General features: G+C 42.8%; 1 protein-coding gene across 2 annotated transcripts in view; it reads left to right on the top strand.

Annotated features, from left to right (window-relative positions):
* The first annotated feature begins 1,072 nt into the window (after positions 1 to 1,072).
* The window catches only part of sdk2a (sidekick cell adhesion molecule 2a), an 87,158-nt gene continuing 62,029 nt past the window's right edge, over positions 1,073 to 26,201 (top strand). The window contains exon 1 of one of the 2 annotated variants that reach the window (XM_032537158.1): positions 1,073 to 1,469. In XM_032537158.1, the coding sequence (XP_032393049.1) occupies positions 1,313 to 1,469 (157 nt within the window). In that variant the 5' untranslated portion in view covers positions 1,073 to 1,312. The remainder of the gene's footprint in view (positions 1,470 to 26,201) is intronic. The other variant, XM_032537159.1, reaches the window with a different exon arrangement.

The following is a 26,201-nucleotide window of genomic DNA, read 5'->3' on the forward strand; positions in this document are numbered from 1 at the left end:
CACTGGTATGTTTTTAAGGCAGACATATTGTGACAGCTCTTTCAAGCTTACCTTGCCCCACATGCATTTTTCAGTGAGCTCAAAAGTAGCAAGGACAACAAAGCTGGCATCACAGCCCAAATGTACCCTCCTCTTTTCAGAAGTGCCCACTATTTCTATATGCCATTTATCCTTAGTCTGATAGAGGAAGCATTCTGATGGGGTGAGCTGTCACATATGATGACAGACTGCCATCGTTCTTGATCTCAAGCTAATTTCTGAATCACATTAAACTGTTCGAAAAAGCTTTTTCCTAAGCCATTTGTCTGTGCAATGGTTTTGCTGTTCTGCTTTTAACCACACCACAGAGCCAGGGTTAACTGAGGCCAATGCAGAACAAATAGATTTATAGAACGGGGATCATAGCCTCACATTTAATGCTTTACCCTTGGCGGTAAACATCCAAAAAACAGCTATTTGGAAAGATTAAGTTGTCATCAGGTAGTTTTGAAACCAAGGCTTTTAGCTTTAATGTGTCACCAATCAATCACAGCTGTCTAAATAAACATTTCCTATCACTTTCCGCCGCGTGGTGGCAATAGCGTACAGAGCACTTGTCCTGGCATTGTTTGGCTCGGGTTGTGCGCACTGCTATCTGTCTATGGTCCATTCAAATAAAAAACAGCCATAAGGACACAATGGCACAATAGAGGTCATTTTTTTTTAAATAAAGAAAGCTTTTTTAACCTCTGTAGAAAGGTGGACTGAGTCGATTTAGACTTTTAAACAGCACCCGCACCTGGGAGCTATAGTGCAGCCTTCTGCTGGTCACTGATGTGAAGTGCCTTGCTCAAGGACAGCTGCAATTGGAAGGTATTTAGAGAACAAATACACACATAGCTGATCTTTTGTATTTCATTTTAGAGGACTATAAGAAGACTATACATATTTTAGAGGAAATGTCAGTTTGAGCAAAAACTGTCATCTGTAGCTCCCCCATCTCGTATTATATTCCTTATTTTTATTCCATTATCTATGAGATACATTCAATGGTTATTCAGAGCACTAAGAAGATGATGTCAATATTCCGTTTCGCACACTTGACAGCCGAGCAAATTCAATTGGACTGACTCCGCCTTGCACATGCGGGACTTGTCCACAGGCTTCTCATACTACCGCGTGCCTGTTTGCATGCCTGGTGCTCTCCGGCGGAGTGAGCTCTCGCCACAATCCCCCAGTCCCTCAACCTCATCACCAGTAAGCACTGTGACCCAAAGGACAAGCAGCAGCAGCAGCCAGGGCTCTTCTCGGGAGCGTGTGGCCACCGAGCAACATGTCCCCAGCGTGGAGAAGGGGAAAGCGCACCGGTGGATCGTCGGTAGCGCCGCGGACCATGGTTACAGCTGGACGGACTGGACAGGTCGGACAGGTGTGGGTCTCCTGTTGGATTCTGCTGTCGGCGAGTTGTATGCTCAGAGTTCGGGCTCAAGGTAAGATGCACAACTCAGATTTTTTCAGTCCACCTCATATTGTTGTTAGAGGCGACCAGAGAAGCGCACAAGAAAGTATGGGTAAAGCTGTATAGTGGCAAATAGGTTAGGCAAAAATATTAAGGCGACCAAAAACTAAATTGACATGCTTTTACATATGTGGTTACACAGCCGAATTCAAACCAGTTAAAGCACAATGCCTGACAATCACTAAACGAGATTAAATTAGTCAATTGTTAAATTCCTTTCCTCCAATAACAACGTGTATAAACTGTCCTATTCGCCTCTAACACATCCCCCTTTGTAACTACAAGACCACTTGCATGCTGCAAAAGCTCAACGAGCACAACCAACCTCTGCAAAACTGTGCGCTAATATATAGAAGTAAATGTTGGTTGGTTTAAACGAGCCAATATGATTTGTCATTGTGAGCAATTTAAAATGCATCAGTCACCTGATAATCATTATGATACAGTATATTGCTCTTAAATTATCTGTGTCTGTAACTTTAAATTTTCTAGATATTCTATTTAATCTATAACATTTAAAAAATAGCTCCAGTGTAATATAAAAAAAAATGGCCCTGGATGAGGAAACTCAAAACAAATAGTTTCACTGCTTGTAGCCCCTCCTGCCTATATGCCACATTAAAAGCAAAGACAGTCATTAACTTGTGTTACATTTACCTGATCTCGATTTTTGGACTCTCACTTGCAGTCTATGTGAAAGTAACGGAGCATAATGAATATATCACAACATAAGTTACATTAACATCCAGCACATTCAGAAATATCTGGATACAAGTGTGGACATGATCTACACCAATCATACAATTACTGGGGGTATGACTTGTCACTTGCCATCTGTCAGTGAATGACATATGCTTCTTGGCCAATGAGAAGGTAATAAGAGAAAAAGCCAGCAAGAGGAAATCTTTCCTGCCTCCATATTTCAGAATTGGAAAAGAATAACTGCCAGTTGTCAGTGAAACTGAAGGTAAGTTGATTAAGGACAAAGCATATTGTGTGGGCTTACTGTGCTATCAATGTTATTAGCAGTCTTGATGTACTGTACATTAATGGCACTCACCTTCTTCTTCAGATTCCAACCCCAGGGTCATGTCATGTAGAACCACAAAAGAAAGATGCATGTTTGACATACAAATCCTTGAGCCATTTACTTCAATAAGTCCCGAAGGAAGGAAAAAAAAAGTATTGTATTGGAAGTTGACTCATATGAGAAATGGCTTCACTATGCACTCCCCATCCTATAATCACAATGCTCAGTGCACCAGAGTGCTAAAAGCAGCATAATCCCTTTGCTTGTTTGTCTTTGAACAGGTTGCATTGCTCTAAAGTGCTCCCAACCTTATCTGAAAAGAGTCTCAGGCGTCTCTTATTATGCAGGGCACAGTTCCTTTAGCTGTTATTACCACCCTTTTCTCAAGCTAACATGCTTGGAGTCTGTGAGGCTCTGTTGAGTGCTTCAAAGCTACTTCACAAGGTTTTACCTTTCCTCCCCGAACAGACCTCTTTCTCATCTTGCAGTTGGTATTCAGGCCCCTTGAATGTTTCCGGCTGCACATTAGCATTGGTGAGAGATTCACTCCTCTATCTGCCTGCTCTTTCAATTGTGAAGGACCTCCTCTATAGTGTGCAATCCCTGCGTTAGGTCCTTTAGTGAAGACGCAGTTGCAGTCTTCACAGGGGGTCCTCCCACAAGCCAGAGGTCTTGTTCTTCTGAAGTAGGAAGCCAATCTCATCCTCATGGGGCATCTGTGTTTGCAAATGACTGGCAGTGTGGCTGTGCCTTTGCCTGTGTATAAAGTTAGAGAGGCTGTAGTCATTCCCTGAGGATGTCATAAATTAGATGGCATACAGGCACACAAGGTCCCTGGGGAACTGGAGGTGGCATGTACTTGTTTTTCAACAGGTTCCTACTGAAGCTCCTGTTGTGTTTAATACTGCTGGCTGCTCCCGTGCACAGGAGGATACCTGATGGAGTCCACAAGGGAACCTTTCTCCTGCCGCAGGCTGCTCTCAGCATGCCATTTTTAGACTTATTTAGACCCCCTCATCGAAATAGCAAGTAAATAGATGTGAGGTTTTGTTTTTCTTCGCCTTTTAGCGGTCTCTGTATCTTCTCACCCCTCCTCAAAGACTCTTTTGCTGAAATCTACCCGTGTGTCTTGTGAGTGACTGTGTTACTATGCACATGTGGTTGTGTGTGTGTCTTTGTTTGTGTGTGTGCATGCGCTTGATGACGCTTATTGTATGTTCCTATTGAGCAGCATGGACTTTCTGCCAACCGGCAGCTGCTATAATTTACTGGACGTACGTTATTATGCAGCTTGACAGCTGTCAGGCATTTTCAAATCTTTAAATCTTATGATAATCCACCATGCTTACAAAAAAGCATTTGTTTAAAACACTCTGAATCCTTGTGTGATTAAAACTCCCTGCCCTAATGCAGGCACCAGATCATAATTCATCTACATCAGTGACACACCAGTACACACCCGCACGCAAACACATCTACTGAAAGATAGAAAAATCAATGTGTACAAGATTACACAACTCCATCAAGAGAAATATAAGACAGTTTTAATAGAATCAAAGGCATCTCTTAGTTCCAAAGACTGATGACAAACCAGATCGTCTCCACCCACACGTACAACGCTCCATCACAAATAATAGAAAGCTTAATCTGTTTTGCATGTAGCTCCACAAACGTAGACCTACATACTCACATTGATGCCACATTGGCCTCAAGCATCTGATTTTAGACATGACAACAAATCCTGAGCCACATTTGATGAAATCCCTGCATTTTCCTAATCTTAAAGTCCAGGCTGTTGTAGCCTAGCAGTATGGTTGTCCGGACATGTCCGGAAAAGCCTGTACGGTTACAAAAATTTGGCGGCACGTGGAAATCTAAGCAAACTAACACAGCTGCAGTGAGAGTCTATGGATGCAAAGCGGCCCATGGCAGTGGCTTGTTCTTCGGCTCACTGTTTTCAGGGGACATGCCCCCAGCGTCTCAGAGCAAAGAATACTGCTCATTTTTTTCACGCTCTTTAAACCTAATTTTGTATACTTGGCCATTTTTTTAACCATTCAAATTTGGCGGGGTGGGTAATAACATTTTCCTATGGTTTGACAGACTCCAAACACACTTTGATCACGTCACAAGTCCCACATGGTGCACATTGACGTGGGATTGCTGTAACTTCACATCCATCGTACCATAATTACATGTTGTGCATATTTATGACATATGTATCTACCCTGTTTGGTGAAATGTAGTTAATTAAACATGTTCACTTCTCCAGAGAGCTAACAGATGTCTGCTGAAATTTGGACTAAATGCTTGTTTTCTTCGCAACATGGCTCATGCTCAGAAAGACCCGCTAGTGGCTTGCACAGCCTCAGGTGAAACATGGTGGCAGCCTGGTTTCTAATTCAGGCTCCTTGTGTGTCTTGAGCGCCTGCTTACCATGTCTGGCTGGTTGGCTGCTTTTTTCTCAGGCTGCCAAATGATATCTACACATGTTTATTCATGTCGCCACAGGATGCTTTATTCACCAAGACGGAACATATCACAGCTGAATTAGAAAAAGACAAAAGAAAATCTGCGCTCACTGGCAGAAACATTGGAAATAAATGAATGAAAACGCCTTTTTTTAAAAAAAATAACAATGCTAATGTTTCAGAAAATAAAGAAAAGTACCTCAAACCTGTGTAAGGGGGACAAATGATTACAATCGGCTTTATTGTTGAAGAACAATCGGGCCACTGTGCTGTCAACATTTTTTAGCTTAAGGAGGCCTTTAATTGGCTCAGTCGAGCAGCAAAACTGTGTTTATAGTTCATAATGGAAATGTAATCAAATTAACTTTTACCACAGGGTTTTGGCATTCACCCCTTGCCCAGTAATTGCCATTTGCCCGAAGGACTATGGTAATGACTATTTGCATGGAGCAAAGAGTCCTATCTCCCACCATGAGTCTGTCATGCTGCCACATTAGAGTAGCTGGCGGAAATGATTACGTACTATGCAGGAGTTTAGGTTTGCTGTGCTAGGGTTAAGTACTTATGACTATGATGTGAGTTTGTGTTGAGAATTATATTGGCTAAAAGAAGGCCCACAGGAACTATGTTTTTTTTATGATAGGCTGGAGAATTCAAGGTATGATGCAACCTGTAGGGTAAGACAAGATCCTAACCCACACAAACATTTTATGCAGACTGATTTTCTTTACCCACATACAGCCTTTCTTTGTCCTGTTGGGTGAAAATACAGATAAGGAAAGGTATGGGATTCTCAAATTAGATTTTCTAATACTAGCAGCATTGACTGAGGAGGCAAGTCCTTCTTTTGGGGCCAATTTTAATCATAGCTGAGAGTGGTTTTGTTTCCATGTCTCCTTGTTTACTGATGAGGCTAAGGGGAGGAGCGCTGCAGGGGGAAGAGACATATTCTTCACATATTAATTCTCCTGGTTAAAAGTCTAATCAATCTGACACAGGACCAGGAGGCACCTCTTCAACTATCAAGAACAAAAAGAAATGTCTCAAGGACTCAAAGTGGGACTATTCATTTAATTTGTCTAATATAATTATCTTATATTATATATATTTTGTTAAATTTCTGTTATGCAAGCTGCTTCATAAAAGCATCATTCTAAGGAGCGATTTGAAAAGCACTCAAAATGGTGTCATTACTTTCATCCAGGGAAAACAGGGATTGTGCTAAGGCAGTTTTCTTGGACCATACATCTGTCTTGAAGCCCCCAAGCTGTTCCATGTAAACATTTAAACAACACAAAAGCAACTCAAGGAACACTGTGGTGAGAAACAATGCCTTTTTACAGCATAATGTGCACACTGAATTTCTGCTCTCATGCAGCTTGCCCCTCCTGGGGACTGGTGAGTGTGTTTATGTGTTGTAAATAAAATGGCAAAAGAGGCAAAGAGATAGAGAAATGGTGGGGGTTTGAGTTCCATGTTTTGTTTCCCTCTCCTAGTAATAACATTTTTCTTTGTACTGTACATTCACATGAATGAATTCGCATTTTGACATTTGGCTCCATTCTTCTGCTGACCTCAAATTAAGCCAGTCACAGCAATTGGTAATGTTACCAGCAGTAACAGCAAGTTTTCCCACAGTAAGTGATGACATGGATGTTATGATCTTAGTGTGACCCAGAACTCAGAGATACAACACAGGAGTCAGAAAGAAGTTCAGGTTTTTTTTATGTTTGTAGATGAATATCCAGCAAGGGCGAAAACTGAAGCAACGCTCGATTCACTGTGAAATCTGGGCGAAGCAGGGGGCAGGTCGGAGTGGGAATGAACAGCAGCTCAGCGATAAACAGGAACAAACAGCACAGTGGAATCTGCATAGAGAGCAAGGTTCAACAAGGAATCCAAAAAGATCAACACGAGACAAGAATATCAAACTACCGAGCCAAGTTACGACAAAGGTGTGTGCAACGATCTGGCACTAAAGAGGTGGTCATCCCGGGTATAAATGCTGTAGAGGTGAATGATGAGATGGGAATCAGGTGTGCAGGTGACGGAACAGAGATGAGTGGCCACGCCTCTTGACCTAGTTCCTCTTGGCACGCCCCCTCATACAAAGACAGACAAGACAGACAGACACACAAAGAGGAAAGGGAGAAACGACACACACAGGATGGGGGGGAAAGTAGCAGACCACAACAATGGATACACACACCAATGTTGCTGGTTTACCTAATACAGAAACATGTAAAAGGAAATACAAGCAAGTCTGATTATCAAGCCCCACTGCATATGCAACTGGATGATACCGGAAGAGAATATTTCATTTTTGCTTCCAGTTCTTCTTCACAGCCTGCTTGTTTGACCGTCAAAGTTGCAGCACAATATCATAAGATCACGCAATAATCGCAATGGCCACGCATCTAATCACGTGCCCGGCATTTGTTTACATTGTGTGCCCTTTTTTTAAACGACTTCTCATTTGGTTCTATGTAACAAACTATTTGGTATGTCAGGTAAGCATCTTCCAGCTGATACTGCCAACTTTAACTTTGCTGTTTGAAGAGAGCATTTTTTGTTTATGTGCCATGCCCCATGCATGGAGGTGGGGTCAGCAGGTTGGGCAAGGGTGAGCGGATAAGCTATTTCAGTTCATGGCATACTTCCTATCCACTGGCAGGGTCTTGTCTAGAAAGAAGAAGCGTCCATGCTCTCCATCTGCAGGGCTGAATTTGCTGCTCCGGCTGTGCTTGGCAGTTGGCCTACCAGTCCCACTAGGGGCCTTGGCGAAATGCCTCAAGCTGCATCCCAATGCCGTGTGCTCAGAATTGATTAGGACCAGAGCTGACTCCCACTCCCCATTGTCCTGTTCTTGGCCACATGGGATTCCATATCATGTTTGATATCACTTTTGTTCCCCAACACCTGGGTTCTTCCTCACGGTGCTCCACCTTTACTATAAACAAATGGCTTTGCAACAGACATACCAGGCAACGTTAGTGTGGATGTTAAAGTGCGAAACACAGAAGTGCTTCAAGTAAGATAAATCTTAAGAAATTCCAACCGACAATCTCATCCAGCAGTGCATTGTGTTTGCTGATAAGGAATTCCAGTCTGGTATATATTGCATATAGTATAGGTGGATGCCATTGTAGTATGGCAACACTTTAATGTCTAATATAGAGAAGTACATGTAACACACACCAAGTGTTGTAGTAAGGTGTTGATCACTGGAAGTACATGGAAGTAAGAAAAAAAGTTGCAAACTCTGGGTCCATATGCATTTCTCGTTTATTTAGATGAATGACAATCATGAAGTGCTTTTATGTACACATATCTTTGATCACTGTCCTTGCCTCTAACATCAACCGAGCGACAGTTCAGAAGTGTGATGGTGATGGGAGCTGACAACGGCTTATGCCACATCTGGATTCCCTTTCCTTGGCCTTGCAGCACAAGCCATGAAAGTGCTTCAGGTGCGAGACTGAAACCATATGGTGGGATTCAACCACGTGTCAAAGCCCAGACAAAGCCTTTGTTCAACACTGGATGGAGGCCTGCTTTCTTCTCCTCAGGCACATTGCATGTAGAGAGATATTTAAAGACCTAAAAAATGTAAACCTGATGATTTCTGTGGTAAATCTTTTTTTTGTTTTAACCAAGTCACAGGCATAAGGGCATTATTGCAACTACATTATCTGAATGCTCAATGACGGATGACATATTTGACCCACAATCTTCTCTACCGATAATGATCGTTACATATTAATTAATGTGCTTAAAAAAGAATTGACTGGTAAGATTTCAGGCCCTATCTTGCACACAGCACAGCGCGGCACAAAGCCCGACACAAGTGTCTTTGCTATTTTAAGACCAACGCAGTGGTTAATTTCCTGTCCTGAGCCCACTAATAAGCAGATGCACCTGCGCCCATCTATGCGCCCATGGGCGTGCTGGTCTTACAGGGAGGTGTGTTTGACGGAATTCTTGGCGTATTGCTATCTTTGACCAACAAAAACCTGGTCTAAACTAAATAGCGCAGCATTTCCTTGTTGTTTTAACAGCAAATTTGTCAAATGTGTCTAGGCTCTTGCACAGCGTGCACACACAATGCTTGTTACACACACACTGGGAAGCGCGGCAGCAAACACACATGCAAAAGATTAAAAATAACAATATTACGGTGCATATCCGCCATCATAATAGCCATGTGCCAAGGTACAAACACGCCTGACGTTTAATGGAATGGGAGATGGCACACTGATTGGTTTATTGCATGTTACGCCCAAAACACACCTACGACTTAATGAAGACCCTGTGTACAACTCTTCTGAACCATGTGCTCAGAGCATAGAGTTTTGCTAGTTTTCTGTCGTCAAACTAGGAAAAGTGGATATGGACGCGCCCTAAACACACCTGTGCCATGCGCTTCATGCCAAGTGTTTAGATCATTAAAATAGGGCTCTTAAAGTACATTATTGGAAGACAGAATATGAACAAAGGCTCCAAACACATAGGGATGGTCTGAGAGCTTGACTGCTTGAATGATACAAATTATTTAGGTGTACTGTACATACGGAAATCAATACAGCGCAGCAGCTCCTATTTAAATTAGTGAATTGAGAAACTTGTGTTCACTCTTCCTCTACATGGTTACAGGATTAATTGATGCAGGGCTTACAGAGAGCCAGTGTTTGACAATGGAGCATGATTCCGCCAATACACAAATTGAGTCCATCATGTCTTTCAGCCTGAAATGATTAGGGTCATTTTAGGAGAGCTCCTCAGAGGTTAAGTGGGAAGTCTGTGGGGCTTTGCGCCTCTGAAAGCAAACAAAACTGACACGGATGAAAGAAATACTGCGCTGATACAGATATTTATTTAAATTTCAAAGGAAGCTTGACAGAGGTATCCAATAAAAGTGCCTTTGTTGCTTTAACGCATGTTAGCAGATGCGCAAACGCACACAGCAGAAGAGTACATGTACACTTATATGCGAACACATTTACCAACTCGGACATGTGCACCTGCATGCCGTTTTCGGCACAACTAATGAAAGTGGGGCAGAGCTAGGTGTCTCGTGTGAATAGACAAAATCTGAATCAGCTTTCTCCATGTGAAACGTCATGCTCTTATAGTCCTTTGTGCAAAATACTTTCCAATTTAACTTGTCCCCATGCCATGTTACAGTCGCTGCCAACTGCAGTGAGGTGATGGAGAAATGGGAACAGAAAGAGAAATAAATATTGCTATGGACAATGTGAGGAGGCAATTGGTGGGGGTTGGGGGGGTATTGATGGAGGAAAGAAAGGATAGCGCTGCATCAGTGGGGTAGAGATTGCTGTGGTATACAGTAGCACAAATCCTAAATTCTGTGCAGATCCGACGGTAGCTAGGAAACAGCTGACAGTAAAATGGGGGGATCAAAGGGATTAGTGTGCCCAGTTTGAGCCCAAACAGTAACCCTTCCAATTCTCCCTCTGCCAGCCTTTTTATACATTTACCCCTGGATTTTAGTGGTGAGCTTGGCCCGTCAGACACAACCCCTTTCCGGTTATACTACCCTGAGTCTAATTGTTTAATTTAGAATTAATCTTTTTACACACTATTTAGCTCTTAACATACTCTTACAGAAAGGCAATATGTAGTAATTTTAATAGAGAAGTAGGCTGAGTGGCAAAAAATGTCCCCTCTCTAATACACACACACACACACACACACACACACACACACACACACACACACACACACACACACACACACACACAGTGTATAGAAAAAATACAAATGCCTACACACAAGTAATCCAGACAAAACAAAGACATTTCATCTGAGGGAAGAGGATGCACATGTCAGACGCAATCAGTGCTGCCTTTTGTGATCTGAGTAAGATTTCCTGTCACTCGGGCTTGAGACGCAGCCTGCTTAATTCTGCAGGGGATTGCCATGTCTCAAATGCTTCGGTCACTGTCTCCTCTTGTCTCAGAGCCAGAGAGACGTACCTAAACAAACAAGCCCGAGCGTCCCCTTTTGGGGGCATGTACTGTACCACACCAGGAAGTCTTCTGACAATGTTGGCTCCCTGTCTCCACACTGGAGATGGAGCGGACATGTGAACACACTCTAGGCTGACACAGAGCTTTACCCAATAGAGTAAAGCCAAAACCGATCTACATCATATGTGACATACATATGATGGTTCAAAACTGATTTGTGATGCCTGACTTAAGCTAGTGCATTACGGCAGAAACAAAGGAAGGGTTTCCTCGTGTTTGTGAGCAAATTCTACACGTGGATGTATGATGGCTAGAGATGCTCACACTTGTGTTTCTGTTGCAGAGGCCTTGGGCAAAAGTTCTGTGTCATTGTCCTCAAAGCTTTCAAATTGCTAGTCAAACTATTCTTATTTGCAAGTCAGGGGCTTTAAAGGGGTAATTTCCGTGTTCTGTGAAAGGAAATGTTTGAGCACATATCTTATTGTAGCAATGCTGGACATGTTCTCTGCCTGTGGGGAAAGCAGAAATTGTAGTCAGTGGGATTATATCAGTTTAATGAAGTTGCTCTGGCCAATGTTTAATTTCATGAAATTCAATTAAAAAGCTTTTTTTTCCATTTCTGTGATCAGTCAAGGGGTCGCCTTCATTAGATTATAGAGAAGGAATTGTGAGAAGAATATGCCATTAACAAATGTGTTCTTTGAGTGCATGTTATGCTGATCTGCTAGTGACTTTCAAGTGCTTTACTCAAAGCGTTGTGACTGTATGAGAAGAGAAAAGCTGCAACATAAAATGAAATGTAATTGTAGGGAATGGAACCGAGTGGAATAAGTGGGTTGACTGGGTTTGTATGGTATGCAAAGATAGCAAGAATTACAGCTGTTAGAACTGGACAATAGATGCAATAAAGCATAGCAGCTATCCGTCCACTTTTATCTTCCTCTGTGGACTCCACTCTGATTTTATTGTTGAAGCTCCTGTTGTTGCTATGTTAAAGTGGGCCCAGCACTTTTCTTGCCTCTACTGCATTAGTGAGGAGTAGTGAAGAAGAGAAAAAGGGACCAGGTAAACGATAGAGACAACATGTACCCCACCAGTTCTGACAAACACACACTGCAGAGCTGACATATGCAAACTCAAAGGGTGGTAGTGTTTAAAAGCTTTAATCACACCACTGCTCGGAGCCCATTCTGGCTTTGCACTCTGCATCATTGAAAGCTTGTTTTATTAATGTTGTCCAGAGTGAAGTATGGTGGGGTAGTGGGGCATGGGAGGGATGCATTGTGCTCTTGATTTAAAGTGGGGTGGAGCAGAAACAATGGCCATGAAAAAAACATGGCAAGGCTGTGAGAAGCAGCCCACTTCCATTACTTTAGAAGGCACAGTGCCCAAAATGGTGCATAAGCAAGTGGATGTACAATACAGAAACAGTCACACATTGTGATTCTATAACCCCCCCCCGCCCACAGATATCAGTTGTAGAGAAAGTCTTGGTTCTTGCGCTCAGGTTGACTGTTTGAAATTAGCTCATCATGTGCCTTATGTGACACATACAAGCCAATCAAGGCAAAGTGTGCTGTCCTTGAGTGAGTGGGGGAAGTGAAATCTTGTGCAATTCTGATGCCTAATTGCTCTCATTAGCAGCCAAAGTTCACACCAGTTATTCTGCACAATTAACTGGCTGTCACCAAGATGTTATGAGGCAGAATGTTGTAGTGGGTCAATGAAAAAAAGGAGTTGAAATTAATTCTCACTTAAATTAATGATTTCATATTTCAAAGGCTGGTACAATGGTATTTTTGTTGTTGAAATTCCCCAAGGGGAGACCACTGATGAGTGTTTTTGTGCGTCATGTGGAAGTGAGGTGTGTGCAAATGATGGAAATCAGGAGCCATTGTTGTTTGACAGTAGGCACCTTTGCAGTGATTGCCTGTGTTATTAATTTGTGGGATGAGAAGAGGCAGGCTCCTCCAGCCTCTGATGGTTGTGTGCCACATTAAAGAACTGCTGCTATGAATGACACTCAGGACTAATGAATATGAATACATTTATAAAAATAGACAAAGGCTCCCCTCTCAGTGCCGATTGGGAGTGACAGTCACATTGGCTGGGTGATGAGAGAGGCAACCGCTGCCCCTGGAGATTGAGGGATCAGACAAACAACCCCCCCCCCACACACACACACACACACACACACACACACACACACACACACACACACACAATGACATTCCAAAAGGACTCCATGCAGTTAAAAATGACACTCTTGTCATCTCATGATACTATTCACTTACTGGACACAAACAGTCTGATCTATCAAAGTCTGCTCCTACTTCACTGTTATGCCCCTGAAATAATAAATACTGCAGTATCCATCATAACTAATTGCTCCATTTGTGCATGATGAACAGTGAATAGATCATTTGTTATTATGTTTGAAATATCAAGCAGGTGGGTGACTTGAAAGAGGAGTTCTCTTACTTGTGAAAATCCACAGGTGTCATATTGTTTGCTGATGATTTATGACACACAGAAAACACATTTACATTGCCTGCCAACCAATTTATAGACTGTTTCCTGTGGAAACAAAGTACAGTAATTTATTGTCATTAGCGCACAATTCATTACTTTTAGACTTACTTTGGGGAAATGACGATATGTCAATTTATCTCCCTTGTGTTTGCAGTTTGGCATTTAAACACTGTCATTACATTACATTGCTATTAATTATGAACCAATCTTAACTGAAAGGCTTTTACTCATATTGTTTCCATTATACAAGGGACGCTTTCAGTTTTACAGTTGCTGTTCACAATCAGTTGCAGACCTATGCAATAGGAAACTTTTCTTTTTTGTGACTAGAAAAAAAGATCAGTGATTAATCTATCACGTGCAGTCCATCGCAAACAGGCTTGTTTCTCTAAAGATGTATTTCATTTTCCCATTTATCAACATCAAACCTAAAAACAACAACACACTCATCCCACCCAACGGCCATCAGAGAAATTTAGTATCACTGATTTTTTTATTTAACACAGATGATAGTTATGGGGAACAAGAATATGCAAATGTATTCATCTGTTTCCCTTGGTAGGCGGCAATTTTAATTGATTAATTGAGAATGTTTATTTGATTGGTTGCGGTCTAATAATGCAAGATGTTATTTGTCAAGCTGCTCACTTTAGGTTCAACAGTGTAACTGTTTGCCTTCCATTTTCCACCAAAAGTTAATACCCTTATCTTCCCAAGTTAGAAGCACAGGCAGAACCAATCCCTCAAAGATTTGTGAAGGACTTTGATTGAGATAAATGGGATTCTCATTGGCTCTGACAGACGTAACCTTGGTGAGCCAATTGAGGAGGATGGCAGACTGTGAGTGCCGGACATTGGGCATGACTGACACCATGTTGCTAACCTTGCGCCAGGTTCCTGTAGAGTAGCGGCTCGGTATTTAAGGCCCAGAGAAAACTCAGTGAGCATCTGACTTAACTGGGTTAGACTGCACCCATGGATGCAAGCCATCAAACTGAACTATTTAACAGAAACAACCTTGAAAGCTGCAGACAACAGTGCGTTAGCAGCATTTTGCCCCCCACCACTCTCATTCCCCCACTATTTGCTGGTGTCTGTGCTATGTGCTATGCTACTCAATTCATTTATTCTGCACTTCAGCAACTGTTATAGTTGTTTATAATCTTTTCTCTCCAGCAGAAATTACGTTAGAAGTACCTACCCATCAAACCGTTCTGTTGAAAATTGGAGAGGCATAAAAGACAGATAAAAGCACTACATGTTGCCCCTGAAAAAACATGTTGGTTTGTGGGCTTGAAGACAAGCTCAGAAAAATGCTCATCACTTTCTAGGATGCTCATAAAGATTCTGCTTAATGGGATGACTTATTTATTCACTTGTTATTTCTATGTTGACATGTCTGTTCATGGTGTTGCGCTAGAAAGTAAATGTCTGTGCTTTTGACTTATGTTCACATGAATCAAAAACAGTGAAAAGAATTTTCTCAAAAGGGAGACTCATCAAATTCTGTCAGATTTGAACTCCCATACCACTGAGCCCCAGGGATTCTGTTTGATTTCTTCCTGATTCAGCAATGCTGACATTTTCTTCTGAGGGTAGTTTGGCTTGAGTTGCTGCAGGGGGTCAGGGGCCAATTCAACGTTATTGAATAATAAATAAACAGAAATGTATTCTGACTGTAGCTGATCCCTGTTGTTTCTTCTCCTCTCACTTTGCTGGGCAACCAGACAGCAGCTGGGGCCTTGTGTTCACTGTAATGGCCTGTATATATGCAGGGTTTCATATTTCAATCACCACTACGGCAGCAGAAATTGGTGGTTTAAGATGAAGTTGAAATTGGAAAGTGGCTATCGTGTCTGCATGAGGAAACACATTTGAATCCCAGTGGAGAAGGTGCTTGGCAGCGGCATCTGGAACGCAGATTGACAAGTCCTTAGGAGTGGAGTTAAAGTTAGAGCCAGTGCTCCAGCGCCTTTCAAGCCTTAGCCAAATGATTTTCCAGCGGAGGTCGCATCAGGGACATGAGATTTGAGGAAGTATTTCATAATAGCCCTATAATCAATGATTCATTACTGGAAATAGTAATGAGCCATAAATGATGTATTGGACTCTGATGAGGTAGATCTACATTCACATCGTTAAATGTCACAGGGCTGCTGATTCGTGGTAATAAGGTATTTGTGATAATTCATGTTTTGTGTTATTTGGCTATGAAGTATATCTTGCTGTCACTTATTTCTGTTCCTCATACAGTCTTTTCTCTCCTCTACATTAGCTGAATATTCATTATGTGGCTAATAGTGGTGCCTTTGAAGAGGAATGATCATATTTAATTTTCTTGCCTGAGAAGGAACAAGTCAGTGAAAAGAGTGTGGAGGAGAGGAGTGTATGGGAAAGATAAAGGGGAGGGAGTGAGAGAATTAGATCAAGCGATGAATGAAGCGGCAGAGGAGCATGGAGTTTATGGACCGGCAGGGCGGTGAGGGTGGAGGGAGGGAGGGTGTGAGTGTCCAGATTACAATATGATTATATCAGTCTATCTGCCTGATAGCATTGATTGACCGGCACCTGTGTCTCCCCAACTCTGTCATCTCTCAATGCCCGTACAATATATGAGGATTCGTTGTGCCTCTCCTGCTTGGAAGAAGAGAGTCATTCTTTTTATTTTTTTTCTGCTTTACTCTTGGCGAGAGAGGAGAAGGGATCACATAATGAGAAAAAAAAATAAAATAAAAACTCAACCAGTGGCCACGGTGGCATTTCTTCACTCCAGCAGCTGCAGTCCCGGCTGTGTTTATCGCTTTATCGATTACCATCACAAGGTAGTAATTTGCCGGGACTTGCAGGGACATGATTAAAGATCCGCAAGCATTGCATGGTGGCTCAAGTTGGTGCCAGGGTGTCATGTTGATGAACACGCTGACACACACACACACACACACACACACACACACACACACACACAGAAACTAACGCTCTGGTAAGCAAGAAGTGCTCAAGGGAGGGGAGCGAGGGGTGCATTCCTGTCTTAGACATCAATGGCTTTAAATCTCCTGAGCTAACCTTTTAATGCTCTCAGTTCCTTATGGCTGGCTGGATAATTGATTGTGTTTGGTCTAATGGGATTAAGAGGCAGTAGTGGCCTTGGGTTGGACACAGTGTCTGTGGTGGCAGCAGTGGTAGTAAATTGGAAGATGAAGAGCTAGATAGAAACATGAAGCAAATGGATTGAATCAAGACATAGGTGTGTGTCTTAGTGTGTGTTACAGTGTAGAAAGAGTGAGAGAGAATGACAGAAAGAGTGACAGAGACAGAGAAAAGCAGCAGATTTGAAAGAGTGAGATGAAGGAGAATGAAAACAGGAAGGATACTTAGTTGTGGGTCTGCTTCTCAGTCCATACCTAATTAGTTGTATGAGAAAACCAGGGAGTTGATGGTATCCCCAAGTGAAAAGCTTGTTAGCGTAAGAGATACTATCTGCCGGCTATTGGTTTTAGCTGTGATTTTTTCACTGGGTGAGTCACTGGGTCTGCGGTGTGCAGCGAGATGAAAGCAGCGGGAAAATGAGAGCCAAGGTGATGAAGCCCATCCCCCTCTTATTACCCGGGTATAAAGCCTGTCCTATCCTAACTTATCAACAGCCTCTGTGCTTTAGCTTCATCCCTTACACCAGAGCTTTTGAATGTGTCAGTCTGCTAGCCCCCCTTTCTTCTTGGAATTATTTTTAACTTCCCTCCACACTTGGGATGAGATAAAAGCAGAAGTTTGTGTGGGAGAGTAGTGAGGGATGAGGCTGCGGTTAGTACATTTTTGCTGGAGTTTTAACTGACTGTGTGTCGCCCTGTATATTGCAACCGTGTGTCTGGAATTCCCAGTTTTTTTGTGCAACGCGTGGCTCTGTCATGAGCACACATGCAGCGTAGAGCTCTCATCACTGCCAGTTTTTTAGTTTTTACATATATCCCCTCTCTAATTATATACACCAGCACCTCCCTCTTCATCTATGTACTATACAGCAAGGCAAAGCCTACGGGTTAAGAGGGTCTGTCGTTGGTGGATTGCTGGCTCTATTCATAAGTCCAGCCAGCCAGATCATACCACAGATCCAGGTTTTGTCTCTAGTGAATAGAGAGACTGCAGCAGCCCACTGGCCCTTTATACTGGGCCACATTTTCACTTGGGCTCAGAATATGCCAGGTCAGGATAACTGTTGCCATTTTGGTGGGCGCGGAAGGCATTTTGCCATGTTTCTGTGGCCAGAGTAGTGAAGCTAAAATGTGTTATTTTGCGTTTGTGTCTGTGTGTGCATCTGTGACAGCGTGATTGTTGGAAAATGAGAGACAAACAGAAAGGATAGAGCACAGAAGAGAATAGAGGGAGGGTAAAAGAAGGGCAGATTATGAATCCTGTATGGAATAAGCTATGTGTGTCTGAAAACACTCTGGAGGGAATATGAGAGAGTATGGGGGAATGTGCAGCACATGAAAAACATCCTGTGTGTTTGTGAGAAAAAAAAGAGAAAATGTGTCACTCTGACCTGGCTGTCTGCCTATTCTTGTCAAGGAGACGACAGGTGAGGGGTTGCTATGGTTACCTAGAGTAAGGGTAGGGTTGGAATGAGTATTTTCTACGCCTCACATGTTCCAGTTTTGTGTAGGTGATGGGTGATATTGTATTGTCATACGGCTGCAGCAGGTGTTACTAGTAGCTGGGTGCCAGTCTGCACATAGTGGGTGTTAGAAAGAGCTATCAGTCAGCCCCTTTCTCGCTCCATAGAGACTTCCCAGAGAGCTGTGTTGTCCCTACAAGGGCCAGATGCTGCCTTGGTTTCCTCTGCTGCCCTCTTTCCTCTCTTCCTTCGTTCCCAGGCCCACATCAAACATGTGCAGCGCATTTCCCCCCACAGCTCTAAATCTCTTTAATTCCATCATCTGTTGCCCATTGAGGGCAGCAATTTAGTCTTTACGCAGCATTTTAGTGTGCCATTAAAAAATCTGTGAGGTTGGTGGCCAGGCCCTGTAGCGGAGAGGTGGCCAGTCTTCAATCTGTGTCTCTGTGTCTAACCTCTGCATGGCTGTCTCCCGGGACACATCCAACCATAAAGATAGTGTTTGAACAGCTCGGCCTTGACACAGAGAATACATTACATATTCCCTACATGCCATGCTCAGCCACTCCATCATGATGACTGTCTCTACATCATTCATATATTGTGATAAACACTAAGGCCACACTAGGGTTTAAGGGGCTGCTTGAATAGTGATCAGTAGTGATCGCATACATGTTAAAGTTAGTCACTGTTCAATATTAGGATTAATACCAGACTTTGCACTGCAGCTGGCAGGCTTCCAACTCTACAGAGCGGACAGAGACACAAAACGTTCCGGAAAAACAAAAGGAGGAGAAATCTGTTTGTACATTAACAGCGGTTGTACAACGACGTGACCCAGCAGCACTTTTGACCTGAAATCTTTCATCCTTAACTGTAAGCCTTTTTAGTCACCCTGTGAGTTTGCCTAATTCATTCAGGTCGGTGTTTACATCCTGCCGCAGGCTAATTTGCAGGACGCACATTGCATGCTCGCCGACCAGATACTGTGGAGTGGACCAACTTGGACTCATTAGTTATTGTCCTTGGTGACTTTAATAAAGGAAACCTTACTCACTCACAAACTCCCTAAATACAGACAGTTTATTAAATGCCAAACCAGAGAGGAGAACATTCTGGATCACTGTTATGCCACAGTCAGGGATGCTTATCAAGCCATCTCCCATGCTGCACTGGGACACTCTGACCACGTCATGGTCCACCTGATCCCGGTGTACAGGCAGAAACTGAAGCTCTGTAAACCTGTAGTAAGGACATCAAGGAAGTGGACCAGTGAGGCTGTGGAGGATCTCCAGACATGTTTGGACTCTACTGACTAGAACTGCTATCAACAGTCTGGATTAGTACACAGAGGCTGAGGTGTCATACATCAGCTTCTGTGAAGACTGCTGTGACCCGTCATGCACCAGGGTGAGTTACAACAATGACAGACCCTGGTTAACAGCCAAACTCAGAAGGTAGAGGAAGGAGGTAGAGGCCTTCAGGAGTGGGGAAAAGACAGACTTAAAGAGACAAAGTACAAGTTTAGCAAGGCGGTGAAAGAGGCTAAATAACGGTACTCTGAGAAGCTCCAACACCAGTTCTCCCCCCCACCAATGCCCACCTTAAAGGACCCCCCGTCGACCTCCACCACCCCACCCCATTTTTAATTTATTACATACTGTGTACATATAGTACTTATACTTATATCGTTTATATTCTTTTTAGAGAATGTGTGACATGCACCAACAGAACCGAAACAAATTCCTTGTATTTGTAAAAAAAAAAATTAATTGTCAATAAAGCTTTTCTGATTCTGATATCTGGCAACCATGTAAGCTCAGACTTTAACCAACATCTGGAGAGGGGGTTTATAGGTGCTGCTGCATGGATTTTATAGACACTAGTTTTATGTAATTTCCAGCAATTTCACCATTACTTTTACCGTGATTGGAACCTGACTGTGCTCAGTTAATGACTTCCCTATCTCCCAGATGGGGAGCAACACCCACACTCAAAACAATGACAGAACAATGACTTGCAAAATAATTCTGTCTCGCAGAATGATACCAGTACGAATTGTTTACATCATTATGGAAACAATACTCTAGACTAACTTGAAGCTGCTGAAGCTTAATAAGCAGCCGGTTCTGCCCTAAGTCAGGGGTCTCCTATTGGTTGGATTTCACTGGTTCACTCCTGTTAATGGGGGGTTGCTTGAACCGGTGCTGGCTCCCTGACACTCTGGTCAGCTACTCTCCTCCTCTAAGGTGAGAGAGAAGCTACAGTAAACCTGACATTGACACTAAGAGTGATTGGTCTGTCTTAATCAGTGGAGTGCCTTGCAGCAGCAGGGAGTCACTATGCCTGGTGCAGATCTGACCTGCCCTTCTGCCCTGCTGTCCAGCTCTCGTTCTACTCCTATCAAGTTGGAGGAGGAAGATGTTTTTCTCACCAAGGTCTTTTCCATAAAAATGTAACCACTACACACACAGGCTAATCTACTAAAACACAATACATTTTTGCTACAGTTAGACTGTTTTATTCCCCCCCAAATAATTATCCCTTATTTGCTGATATCACTTTAACCATAAAAGGCGTCTGGAAATCTGGGAAACCATATTCATGTCAAGTCAAAGCAACAACACAACCAAAGCACACTCAGCACATGAGTCATAGCAAACATGCCGGCAATACCATCAAATATATAATTAATCTTTATTTTATCTTTAGCACTATGTGAATCATTTCCTCTTTGTCTCTGTGTATAGATAAGCAACACTTTGTATGCATGTTTATCATGCTGCATTTACCAGGATAAACGCAGAATATGTTAAATTACATACATTACACATAGTATTCCTACCGGTCTAACACATGCAGAGAAGATGTTTATTGTTGAGAAAAAACAAGTCTCCATTCATCTGTTTGATGAGATTATTATCAGTAAATATTTCCTGTCTACCTATTTGCTCTGGTATCTCATTGGCAGTGGCCTGATCTCATCTGGGAGTGTATTTCACCCAGTATCTCACAGACAAAGATAAACACCGGTGTTGTTTGCTGGTGAGCCGATGTCAACACCAGTGATGTCACATATACCCATTATATCAAACAAAACCGCAAAACAATGATACAGGATTAGCTGCCTGCTGATCAGGGATAGCCCAAGGGTAGCTGAGAGATACTGGCCTGCACGGTGCTTTTGGTTTAACACATCTTGCTGACAGCTGTCTGTCCACATGTCAGCCGGTCCAACAAACCTAATCCAAGGCTGGATTGCACCTCCAACATACAGCAACAGTGACAGATAGGAAAGCAACAACACATGCCCCCTCCCTTCTCACCGTGTAAATGCTAGGTGCTGGATTATTCGTGGTGTAGCAGATCATCCGCAGCCCTCTCACCCACCCAGTCACCCTAAGAGGTGGATTAGTGGCATGGTAATCTGACTGTGTGCTGTGACACATGTCAACCATGGAATGTCTAGAGAGAGGAGTCAGGTTGAATGAGAAATGGCTAGGTAATCCGGGCTATATTGCCCCAGAGTCTTTCAATTCATTCCCACACCAAGCCCCAGTCACACAGAAACACACACAAGTACACAGTGGAGGTAATTATTGCACACACGCAGACATTCCTGTACATGGGCCTGTGGACTTCCTTGACATTACCTTCCTGACATTACCTCCTCAGCACAAGCCCGGCCTGAGATTCCTGTCACATCCTTCATGGGCAAGACTCACATTTTCATTAAGGTGGAGCCAGTGGCGCTGCGCAACCTTTTTCTCCACTCTTCTTCTCCTCTTCTCCTCTTCATCACTGTGCCAATCATCACAATGCTGTCACTCTGGATCTGTCTCTGAACTAAGCTGTCTCTGAGCTAAGATCCAGACATACTTGAGAGACAGAGGCACACTACTCACTCAGGCGCTTCTCTCTTGAAGTTGTACCAGTATTTCGCTCTTGCCTCTTGACACTTCCCCAAGTTTTTTTTTTCTTTCCCCAGATTTTATTTTTTTCTGATCTAATTTGCAATATTTCCACATATTATCTGAAGCCTGCACATGCGGAACAAAGTACACATGGCCAGGGAATTGAGAACTGCATATAATTCCCTCATGTGGAAAGGCTGCAATTAACTGGGGATGTCAGCCTTTGTAAAATATAATTGAGTTCAGGACGAAATGAACGTCTCTAATCCAGCCGACAGAGCACTGTCAATCAGCGTTCCTCGCATCCCCAAAACCAACCGTCATGCTTGTTTATGTCTGTCTCTCAGCTGAATTTTTGGACACTAATGCTCTGGAAGCTGTCTCTCTTTAATGCGTGGATGACTTTGTGCAAGCCCAGTGGGAGCGGGATGCCGCACTAAAGGAAGAGACTGGACATCTGTTTTTTTCTGGATGCGCTGGAGATAACATTGTGCGCTCAGCCATGGTGTCAAACACCTGTGTGACTGAAGAAATATTTTCTCCATTACTGAGCATAAATCGCCTCTTGTGACGTGCGGAATGATATCAACAGGGAATGCCGCTTTTAGCATAGCACAGCTTCACCTCAATTCTAAGGGTCAAATAACAGTGGGCTATTCAGCTGTCTCTCCAGTGAATAGGCATTTTCCTCTCCCGTAGATACTGTATGTGAATTACCTTTCTCAGCATTGCTGAGCTGTGCAAGGCATCTTTAAGACATCCTCTTGGAAATGTCAACCATTACTAGAGCTCAAATATTGCCGGGCATGGCAAAAAGACGAGCGTTGACCTTAAAAAGCCTGGATAAATGAGTCCACTTAGGGAACAATCATTTATTTGTCCTCTTTATTTCCTTTCCACCAGTCTGTCCCACAGTGGCGGCTGCGTCAGCGTCAGTGTCTGATCTATGGCCTTTCTCGAATCAAGGGCTAAGAACACAGATACCTCGATGTCACTCAAAACAGGACCCTGTGTCTTTCTCTTGTGTGTGTCACACAGTTCAGTTTATGTGTGTCTAATGATTACCTTTCAAGGGCCTCCTCAGTCATCCCCACAGACTCCAAACAGGCTCCCATGGAAATGGATTAATTACAGGGTGCCTGACAAATGGCTACCCCCAGTTGCAGCAGCTTTGTAAACTCTCTTGATTAATCAGCTGAAGACGGCGCTTGGTCACTCAGCACGACCTCATCACCAGCCTGACACTGTAGCTGTGGCTGAAGGGCCTCTAGTCCGAGATTAATTGTATTGAACTCTCAATGCTGTTTACCACTAACTGACGCTGTCATCTCAGTCCTGCCGAGGAACGCAGTGGTTCTTCACCCCAGACAGCTGTGGACCCGACGTGATTGAGAAAATTCTCTTTGATGCTCTTCAAACCTTTTATCTCTGAGAGATTTGATCTTTTAGTGAAATGGATTTTGGATTGATTGTCTGCTCCCTTTGCTTGGTTGGCTTTGAATTTCTATGTTTGTTATGCGCGCTGTGTTTTTTCTGGGATTGTTGAACAGGTGAATGCATTGTTTGTTTTGCTTCCTCTGAGTGATCAAGATAACATTTTATTCGACGCTGCTCTTAGTGCAACCCTCTGAAGCCATTTGCCAAATGCATAATATGTCAAATAAATTGGACTGTAACCCGGGTAACTGGGGTTCGGTTCATATCATGACTTTTGACCCACGATTCGATACAAACCTCGATTCTTTTTATTTTTTGGGTTTTTAGTAATTGTAATACAACTTTTCTTTCTGCCACTCGGCATTGTTTTGTCATTGTTTACGTCCCACTTTGCAACATTTGATACCTTATTTATTGATATTGATTGATTTCAAAATAGATCGATCCAACACCAAAGTTTCATTTGGACCTTAAAATAATGTTTCCAAAATCGTTTCAGTGGTACATTAACTCGTTGGAACGAGACATAAGAATAACGGTAATGGTAAGAGTAATGGACAGTACTGACGTTAGGTGTGGACTTTCGTGTAGTACGTATTTATTTTGTTTCTAGATGCATGGTTGTTGTCCTGTAAAACCTGTGTGTTACTTATGTTACATGCTGCTACACAACAAATTGCCCCCCCCCCCGGGGATAATAAAGACTCCTTGAACCTTGAATTCCGCTCCCAACCTGTATGGGAAACGAAGAAGAAAAGTGCTTTGGTGCCTACAGTAAGGTGCTGGTTGACAAGTAGCTAATGCTAATGTAATTATTGGTGGGTAACGTAAGATTATCACACCGTTCAACACACCCAGTTATTTGTAGTATGATTGTTTTGACCACAGTTAACAACTCTGGGCTAACCCACAAATGTATGTAACGTTAACTGTATAGATAGACGGCTAATCTAATGGTAATTTAGCTAGCTAGCACCCCCTTGTCTGTCTGCCGCAGTCTCCCAGTGCTGCAAGGCTTCAGTCGGGATGAGAGCTGACAACAGCCCGGTCTGCGAACACATCCACAGTCAGCCCCCAGCCAGCTAGCAGCCATCCCGGTCAACACTTAACTTAACGCTACGGACGCTAACAGCACTTTGCTGAACCATCGGGAAACAGAACCAGGCACACGAGTCAGTACAGCGGCCAATCGTAACGTTACACCTCCGTTAGTGTTACTAGTGCCCCCCTTTCGCTTTTAGTTGACTTTACAGTTCGCTAAAGTCACCAAACAAAACAGGGATAAGGCACCAAAAGGAGTATTACTAATAGTAATTTACAGACGTAATAGCATTGGATCTGGAAGGGAAGGATAACTCTGGAATTGGAAGGGGCGTGTTGCAATTCTGTCTTCTCACTTCACGGCATAGGTTCGTGGAGCTGAGTGTCACGATTTCGGTTTTATTTTCCGTATCGTTACAGCCCTACAAATAAATACTGAAATGAGTGTTATTACAAATAAATGATGTGCAATTATCCAACATGATTTCACTAAAATCCCCAATAACCAGAGTTATGTGTCCATTTTTGGACAGAAGTACTTCTCAGTCTGTAACCCGTAAACTGTTTCTTTGCAGCTTATCTACCATATGTTGGTTTTGAAACTAGTTTCTCGTCCAATGCTTAAAAATTAGAAACTCAAATCGGAATATTCATTTAATATATTCAGTCGGCATTTTCAGAAATACTGAGAAATGCCTGCAGCATTGTTTATGAATTTGAATTACCCCTTAAATCATAGAATACAGCAGGAATACAGAGTAATGCCCTAGTGTACCTCTAAGAACACCTTTTGTGAGTGACTAAACACGTGTGTGAATGTGTACGTGTGTGTGTATGCGTGCGTGTGTGCGTGCGTGTGTGCGTGCGTACGTACGTGTAGAGAGAAGAGGATGAGAGAGGGTTGGTGGGTTGTTGGGGATGCGTGATCCCCCAGACTGGGATCCAGATCCACAGGCAGCACTGAGCCCTCAGTCAGCACATCACATAAAAGCACCAGGCTTTGAAATATTGCAAACGGAGAGTTTATTTTTTCCTCATCTGTTTTCCTTCCTCTCTGTGAGGACAGGTTTTTTACCATTGTGAGGCATACACAGAAGAGTCTACCATTACTACAGCCATAATCAACCATTACTGTTAAATGTCAAGTTTCACCCTGACCTGCCTCAAAAACATGGACTGTCAATCACCAATAAAATCACACCCCTTTCCAAGCTTATATTACTCCGTCCTTCAGGCCTGTGATGCCCTTTTTTTACTCCAAACAAACCAGACAGAACAAAGAGAGCAGTGATGTGAGTCTAATGGACTTTTTTCATTGTATAACACTTATATTTGCTCACATTTAATGTTATTCCTTAAAGCTTAATATATATTGTTTGATTTAAGTGAGATTGCAGGGTGAAATCCCTATTTGAATTTAAATCGATTGTGGACGCAGTGCAGACTGTGGATGCATTACTGATGTAAGTCAAGGTGTATCCAACCTATGTGTTATGCTTGATTAAGGTTATTTAGATATAACTTATTAAGATATATTCATTTGTTTAAACAAAATAATCCATTCATCCATCCATCGATCTCTTATTATTCCCCTGCAACCAGTGCAAACATTTTCCCTGCCTTGACAACAATAAAACCTTGGAACGGCACTGGATCCCGTGTTTAAATGTGCACACCAC

Source organism: Etheostoma spectabile, chromosome 15 (assembly GCF_008692095.1).
Source record: "Etheostoma spectabile isolate EspeVRDwgs_2016 chromosome 15, UIUC_Espe_1.0, whole genome shotgun sequence".
In the NCBI taxonomy this organism is placed as follows: Eukaryota; Metazoa; Chordata; class Actinopteri; order Perciformes; family Percidae; genus Etheostoma; species Etheostoma spectabile.